The 8,267-nt window shown below is 44.3% G+C and overlaps 1 protein-coding gene across 2 annotated transcripts; it reads left to right on the top strand.

Moving 5' to 3' along the window:
* The first annotated feature begins 490 nt into the window (after nt 1-490).
* Nucleotides 491-6,165, top strand: LOC125529582 (uncharacterized). 2 transcript variants are annotated; one of them, XM_087534865.1, is made up of 11 exons: nt 491-584; nt 1,180-1,234; nt 1,349-1,649; nt 2,116-2,274; nt 2,737-2,778; nt 2,880-2,942; nt 4,170-4,262; nt 4,362-4,505; nt 4,966-5,073; nt 5,605-5,656; nt 5,750-6,165. In XM_087534865.1, the coding sequence occupies exons 3-11, from the start codon at nt 1,548-1,550 to the stop codon at nt 5,785-5,787; spliced, it is 801 nt and encodes a 266-aa protein (XP_087390991.1). In that variant the 5' UTR covers nt 491-584; nt 1,180-1,234; nt 1,349-1,547; the 3' UTR covers nt 5,788-6,165. The 2 variants fall into 2 exon arrangements, with proteins under 2 accessions (XP_087390991.1, XP_087390990.1); XM_087534864.1 differs by having other exon boundaries at nt 507-584; nt 1,299-1,649.
* Nucleotides 6,166-8,267: the final 2,102 nt, after the last annotated feature.

Below are 8,267 nucleotides of genomic sequence, written 5' to 3'. Positions count from 1 at the left end.
CCGGTCCGTGTTGGACGTTCCAAACATCTGGGATAGTGTTGTTACTCTTTTTTTCTAACCCTATCACCATGCACGCGTCTTTTTTTCGGTCTGAATCGGTCTATGGCAGCTGGGCCGCCCCCCCCCCCCCCTCCCTCCCCCCCTTTCCCCCTCAACACGCACCTATCCTCACGCCCAATAGTCCCCGTCAGCCTCCCTTGCTTGCCCCACACGAACCGGCGCACTCTACTGTCCCTCGTGCCGCCACATCTCCTCTCGCATGCTCGCCCTCGCGCCGCCGCCCGTCGTATGTGCTCCTCCGCTCGCCAAAGCCACCACATGCTTAGCACTTGAACTCCGATGGCTTAGAGATACCATCGTCCTCCTAATTATTCAACCACATATTGGTTTGCTGAAAATCAGAGGCGTTGAAAGTTGAAAGTCGCAGCAAAAATAAACCCTTGGCTTGTGTCTAAACCCTATCCCGCTCTGATTTCACCCGAATCGGGGGCCCTCCTCCCCCTTTTCCCCACTCCACCAGCAACACAACAGAGGAGAGCGGCGGCGGCGTCCAGCGGAGGTCGTCGTCGGCGGCGGTGGCGTAGGTGAGCTTCCTCCCGCGCCCTCCTCCTCCTCCTCCTCCCTCTCCTTCTCCCCCGCGCCCTTCCCTGCGCCGTCGCCTCCGCCCCGACGCGCCCGGCACAAGCCCTCCTCCTCTCCCATCTCAGGCGTCCTACCCCCCTCCGGCGGCGCGTCCCCAGCACCCCCCCCCCCCCCCCCCTCCCATGCGCTACCCAACAACCCCCTCCCCGACGCGACCGCCGCCGCAGCCGCACGCCCCCTGCTTCTCTCCGTCTGTGCGTATCCTGCCTGCACGCTGCCTGTTTGTGATTTGTTCTAGCAAGTATCTGTTCATGAGAAATAAGCTCTCTAGGATTCACTGGACCAGCAAGTGTTTGTTGTCCTGGCATGTTTATTTCGAGCAATTTGTGATTCATGCTGTTGGATGAACCAGTACCCGCGCCGGCACTCGCTTATCCTCTTTCATGTCCATACACCATTTGTCTTGGTTCTATGTTACAGCTGCTGCAAACAATTTACTAATGTGGCTCTCTGTCCAGTTCTGTTTCTCTTGTAAAAATAAATCCCCTCTGGCTCCGGTGTGCAGCAAGTTGATTTTTCAGTCTGTGTATTGTGCAGATTAGCCAGGCGTTGTAAGCTGAATTGGCCGGTCCAATTCAACGCGGAGCCGAGTGTATGTTGAAACCTCTCGTTCTCACCAGTGCTATTTTGGGTATCCTCTCATTTCGCGTTAGCAGCTGTCGATGAGGAGTTGCTATTCTTCTTCTTCTCTCTGTGGGATTTCTAGAGTGGCGTGGAGGCACGCGGTGGCCGGCACCCTGACTCTGAGCGGCATCCGCCACCAGCACCAGCACGGTCTGCGCTACCTGCCCCTCAGGCCTCCCGTGCCACCCATTGCCCTTGGCCTCGCTGAGCGCTTCTTCTCTTCCTCCTCGCCCAAGCGCTCCACCAAGAGATCCGCCGCGAAGAAGACCACGCCGCCACCGATGGACTCTGCCGGCGGCGACCCGTTCTATGTCGTCCGCAAGGGGGATGTCATCGGTATCTACAAGAACCTCGCTGACTGCCAAGCTCAAGTCAGCAATTCGGTAAGGAGTTCTTTTTTTAAAAATCTTTGTTTTACCTTCTCCTTACTTCTAAACTTGTTACCCTAAGCATTCAGTCTATTATTGTGACGGTTATCTGCATTAAACATCTCACCTGAAGAAAATGTTAGCACCTGCTCACCTGCCAATTTTTTCAATGAATGTAGCATCCTGAGGAGACATATCTACACTTGACAACTGTACCACTAAGTGCTTCCTATAATAACTAGAAAGGATGGATAACGTAACACTTCACATAAATCCTCAGCTGTAATCATGCATCTCATAGTATGCTAATATCATTGTTGCGCTAGAGACTGCATCTCATAGGATTGCTAAAACCACTGTGTTCTTTCTTGCGTTGCTGCAAGGTTCATCTGTATGTTACTGATAAGGTGATACTCAATGAAAAAAAAAGTTATTATTACTATTTCAGTAGACATTTCTTATGTGAAAATTATCGTGGTAGGTCTGCGATCCTTCTGTGACTGTGTACAAAGGCTATTCTCTGCGTAAAGACACCGAGGAGTATCTCGCTGCGCGCGGGCTAAAGAATGCTCTGTATTCCATTAATGCAGCAGATGCAAGAGATGAATTGTTTGATGATCTGGCTCCCTGCCCTTTCCAGGTAAAAATTTGTTGTGCAATTGTAGTTTCCAACTATTTCCCCTGAGATTATGTCTATAACATGCCAGTGCAGTATAGATTTATTCATCCCTTTCCGCTTACCTATGGAAGCTACCATATGCTCTGTGTTCTACTGTATTTTTGCAAACGCTTTGCAATGTGTGGCGTCATTGACGCTACGACTTATAACCAAACTTGTGTTTTATGTGCTTGTTGGTTGTATAGGCATGGTATTAATCTTGATAGAAAGGGCCACCACTAAAATTTAATTTTGTGATCTCTATATACTATATATGCCCATGATAGCCCATAATTCCAGGGCATTAGTTTCTCTGGTACATAGTTCCAAAGCTACCTTGACAGTTGAGCTGATCTTTCTGTTATATCCTCAAAGGTGGTTGCATTACTAGCGCATTTTCCCATAAACTCTCATATATTTTTATTGTGTCACCTTTTGTTTCAGCAACCTGATGGAACCTCTACTTTGAAAAGGCCACAGGAGACGGTGAGTAGAGATCTTTTTCTCACTCCAAGCTAAGCGTGAATAAATGCTTGTCAAAAAGTTTTCACATCTCATGTACTCACACCAATAATTATTTGCTGAAGGAAACCGGACCATCAAAGAAGCATCCCAAAGTCGCTGAACAGGAGCCATTACCTGATAGTCATGTGAGTATGGATACCATGTTCTAACATAAACTGCATGAATACGGTGATACTGGACACTATGGTACTGTGATACGTTAGTTTTAAAAAAACACAGATATGGAGTATACGGACACCGCAACATGTGCAGTATAGAACAGCCTAGCAACAAAGCATCAACTTGCTGCGAGTTTCCAGATTGAAGCTTGCTTCAATAGCCGATGACACCCTTCTCTTCCCCCCACTGATTCCATCGGTTGGCAGTGGAATATCGAGAGACATGTTAGGAGCCATTGCATCAGCCCTGTCTTGATCATCTTTGAGCTAAATTAGACCATCAACATTCACCTTTGGACATGTCTTGACACCATAATTTGACCACTTCAAGAGATGTGCTTTCACTCTTGAGTACCTCCCATTAACTTCACGGTTACAGATCCTACATACGAGATTTGTATTCCCTCCTTGGCCTCATCTGGTCTTCTTGATCTTCTGAGCATACCTCTAGAGTGGCGACTCTCACATCTTCATTTGGATGAATCACACGAGCATCATTCAGCATTTGGACTGCACTGACCCCTCCACTGCCTGCATTTGAATTTGAACTTCCAGTTCCAATTCCAGAACCAGAACCTCTAGTGGCGCTAGCCATTGCTGAACTTAAGAGGAGAAGAAGAAATGAGTGGAGTGCAGCACCTCGAAAAGAGGGGGGAAAGGGGAAACAGGCCTGGCCGCTAGAGGGAGCTGCGGTGGCACACAGATCGGGTAGTGCTCAGATCGAATGATGGAGCAACAGCGGCCTGGAGCTCTCCTTCTCTGGTGCGGTGGCACTCAGAACACGGGTGGGAGCAGTGGTGCACCGGCGGCAGCCGGCCTTCCTTGCATATGTGCTGTATAACGGCGGGGCGGAGCTCAGGTCAGGATGGGGGCAGAATTAGGTGAGAAAAAGGGAGGGGGTTGTTGTGGGTATAGATAGATGGGTTAGAATTTTCCCATGTCCGGCTGGTATCGGGGGGTGTCCCACCTGTATCTGAATTAGTTTAGACAATAGAAAATAGGGGGATACATACGGGAAACTCCCAATATGTCGTTTTCCTGCCATATCTGGGCAATTTAGGTTCTAACTACTAACAAGCCCTCTTTCTATGTTTTATTTTGTCATTATGATTTTGATATTAATATGCATATTTGCAACTTATCTTCACTGAGGAAATGTTGACTTATTCTCATCACTGAACCTCGTCTTTAAAGCTGTCCTGCATTCTTGAATTTGATGGTGCTTGCAAAGGAAATCCCGGGAAATCAGGCGCCGGTGTAGTAGTAAGGCGGTCAGATGGATCTGTGGTATGTACGCCAACTGTTTCTGAGCTGGTTTGTTTTCTTAGTGTTTTGTTACCAGTACCACAACTAGCTGATGACGACTATCTTCTACTTTAACCATAGATTGCTCAACTACGTGAGGGTTTGGGTATTGCAACGAATAACGCTGCTGAATATCGTGCATTGCTCCTGGGGTTGAGATATGCTGCTAAGAAGGGATTCAAGTATGTTCGTGCTCAAGGCGATTCTAAGCTTGTCTGTAACCAGGTCTGGTTTGTACCCTCACTACTTTGCAGCCTTCATGTTCTACCATGGAACTGTCAATAGATAACTGCTTGATGTGCAGTTTGTGCTTACTCTTTGCAGTCCACCAAAACAATAGACTTGTGGTCAAATTAAAAGAGATCGAATGACTTTTGTTTTTATTTTGTACGTTCTTTCTCCTTTAATTTAATTTGATCATCATGGTCCTCTGTTTATCCTCACCAAGGGAAAGTTTTATGCTACATCTATTATAACATTTACAGGTTATAATATAAGGTGTACCACAGTCTATTATTTTATTTTGGGCAAGAAATAATTGTATTAAGGCCTTGATGTTAGGGCATACAAAATCTGGTAAAACGTAATCAGAGCACTTTGATGAGTTTCTCCAGTAGCTGGAAGCTTTATTAGCGTTCAATTTTGTTTCTTTCACATAAATAACACACTGAACTTTCTGGAGCAGGTCCAAGATCTCTGGCGTGTTAGGAATGATAATATGGCTGACTTGTGCAAGAAAGTCAAGGAGCTGAAGGGAAATTTTCTTGAGTTTCAAATCAACCATGTGTTGAGGGTAGGTATCATATCTTTTCAGTGCCATCTGATATGGTTCAAACTTACTTGTATCAGCCAGCTTGGGGGATCTGTTATATGAATGATTGGCAAACATATTACATACTTGTGCTCTTGTACAAAAGCCTTCACGTGACTGAATGCCTTGAAAAAAAGATACCAGGTGGCATGGATTGGTGCTAGTTTTACTTTTGTTTTTGTCAAAAAACAAGACCATTTTTGCTCCCTTGTTCCTTCTTAGGTCGCTCGCCCCAGACTCTTGTCTCGAGGAGGCAGGCTTATCGTTATCCTCTTGTGTTTGTGGTGCGTTTGTAGACCTTTTTGTTCGCTGGGTGTGGTCTGTGTATGTTTGGGGGGTTAATTTGATAAATGCCACTCCAAATCTGGTGATTTTGAGAAATGCAGATAACCCATGTTTGGGAGGGACTGCCCTTGCCTCGCCCTTTGTATTATTATTCTCTCTTAATGAAATGGCTGAAGTTGAGCAGCTACCAGCTAAAGCGCCTGACGCTTCCACTTATTTGGTATGCAGGAATTTAATTCGGATGCTGATGCCCAAGCTAACTTTGCTGTTGAACTTCCTGGTATGGAATCGTACTCTGAATCTATCTTGTGAACTGTTATAGTATCTATCTACATACGTGTAAATAACACCTGATGCCTTGCTCTCTCTACAGTTGGTGAAATTCAAGAGCAGTCAAACTTCACATGCTAGTGGCTGTGCTTCAGAGTAGTTTGCGGCGCCTTTTTTCTTGCTCATTTCACATTGACAGAAACAAGAATTCATTGTCGAGCATGCAGTTGGTACGTAATTTGCAGTTGATCCGTAAGCGTGGTTACGACCTGGAGTCAGAGATAGTGGGGTAAGCAGAGGAAACTGTGTCTAGATTTTTGGATGAGCAGCTTCAGTAGCCTGGCACTAGTGTTTAGCTTATACTGATATTATGCGGACTGCATACAACATCAGAGATACTATTTTGTAGCATAGTTAAATTGGTATTGCCTCTCGGAGAAGGGAAAAAAAGATGTTACTGCTGCAATTTGTCTGTCTTTTAACGCTGTTCAGAGTCGCAATGGAAGCATATTTCTTGCATGGGTGTTCTTTTTTCTTTTTATTGCAACAAAGAGGTGCAAATTTGTTCTGATATATAATTCGCACGGAGCAAAAGATAAAAGGGTTTATTCACAAGAAAAACAGTTGATGTAAGTTTGTTTTAACAAGCAGGTAAGATGTGAAGGTAAACAAAAATTGGTTGACAGTGGGTTTCAACCTGTTGGAACCAAGGAGTGCAAATTTGTCTAAACCTGTTTTTTAACGTAGAAAAAGAAAAGGGGAAAAAAGGATTGATAAGTGGTAAAAGTGTATATGACTGTAAAAAGAGGTAAAAGAAATACTCAGCCATATCAACATGATATGCGGATTCATTTTCATATGAAATCATTTGCACAATGTATATACACTAGTTTTTTTTACCTTATTGTTCAGCATTTTCCAGGGTTAAGGGAATACATTTGATGCAAAAAAAGGGTTAAGGGAATACATTACATGCGTAGAGCTACAATCTTGGTGGGCCTCATCCAGCCCAGAATCTGGACCGAACCTAATGGAAAGTTTCCAAGAGAATGGCCAACTCTGTTCTATTATCAATAAGAACGCTCTAAAACTACCATTAATCTGTTGAATATATGAGCAACTTTCCATATGATTAATTCACGAATACGGTAGGTGTGGCGTCTAGCCCGGGTACAACAATAACCAAACAGCCCGGGTACGTAATTTCACGGATATCAATGCTGGTGCGCGTGTTTACAACATGTAGCAGAAACACATGCATATCCACCAGGAAGTTTTCTTCTTCTTTTCTGCAAAAAAGGACCTAGATCTATTATAAAGGTTCCTAAAAAGTACAGGGCATCTTAAACATAATAAAGATTTACAAGCCATCGACCAATTATTTAGAAAAAAAGTTTGACATCTATAACTACCAAATTTGTATCATTGGATCCATTAGAAAAGTATTTTCCATATTTAATTTATTTTGTATTATGGATGATCATATTTCCTTCTATATTCTTTGGCAAATGTACATATGTTTGATTTTAAAAAATATAGATACACCTTGTATTCTAGAACGGAAGCAGCATAAAAAAGTATTTGGCACGTGAGACTATTAGCGGTCCCTAGTTCATAAGATTATGTGGATACATATACTTTCATTTGTATACCATTCAATTGATGACTATGTTTCACAAGTTATGGATCTAGGAATGCTAACCCCGAGCTCGGGATCTGAATCACCGAGTCAGATAAACCCACTTTGAGATGCAAAGATATCATCATGTATTAGTCTCAGGTACAATGTATATGTCATATCCAAGACTTGAGGTCTTCGCATGTAATCGGGATGTGGACCGACTTACTTAGTGTTTATTAAATGCTACTCTGTAACTATATAGTTATAAAGGTAGCTTTTGGTTTAGTCGTAAAACATGTCGTGAGACATGGTCGGCCAAGATAGGATTTGCCGCTCTGGCTCTGAGAGATATTCTCTGGGCGCTCTCGATTGATCAAATTTGGAAAACATGACCATGCGACTTGGGTTAAGAAGAGATGTCGAGCTACCAACAAGGATGACAAGTACTTGCCTTAGCTTGACAACATACATAGTGAAGAAAAATAATGTTGCATACGACCATTGTTAAGTTTCGTCGATGCATACTTAGGAGTTGGCGCATTCTACTATGAGTCACTACCATTATGCCAGATGAGAAGTCACTTGGTCTATCCAGACAACCATCTAGTAGGACTAATGCTGAGAACTGGGCTTGGCTTTTTTGGCACGGCACAAGGTCTAAAGACGAAGCACGGTCCATGGCACGACACGACCCGAGGTATGATGAACTGAGCCAGCATGACCTGAGGAACGAGGTCCTAGGCCGTGTCTGGCCGAGAAAATGGGCATGGCACAACATGATTAGACGAGTTAGCACGGGCACGGCCTGACACGAAACACAACCCGATAAAAACTAACAAATGAACACATGCAAGATGGTCAAAACTAACACAGAAAATTACAACATGTCCCCACCAGTAACCATATCTCTCTCCCTCATCTCTTCAAGTCTCCATGGATGATGCCAAACAGACACTAGTAAATCCCTGAGTTAGCCAATGGCGCCGCAGCGTTCACGGTG

This window comes from Triticum urartu, chromosome 7A (genome assembly GCF_056163025.1).
Source record: "Triticum urartu cultivar PI428250 chromosome 7A, HENAU_Tu73, whole genome shotgun sequence".
Lineage (NCBI taxonomy): Eukaryota > Viridiplantae > Streptophyta > Magnoliopsida > Poales > Poaceae > Triticum > Triticum urartu.
Note: the sequence above shows the minus strand (reverse complement) of the source record. Positions and strands in the feature narration are given on the sequence as shown.

Bases quoted from the DNA above. Each gene is read 5' to 3' on its own strand.
- LOC125529582 (XM_087534864.1), top strand. From the start codon at position 1,305: ATGAGGAGTTGCTATTCTTCTTCTTCTCTCTGTGGGATTTCTAGAGTG. The intron at 2,275-2,736 runs GTAAAAATTTGT...CTTTTGTTTCAG, and splicing joins TGGCTCCCTGCCCTTTCCAG to CAACCTGATGGAACCTCTAC. The intron at 2,943-4,169 runs GTGAGTATGGAT...TCGTCTTTAAAG, and splicing joins AGCCATTACCTGATAGTCAT to CTGTCCTGCATTCTTGAATT.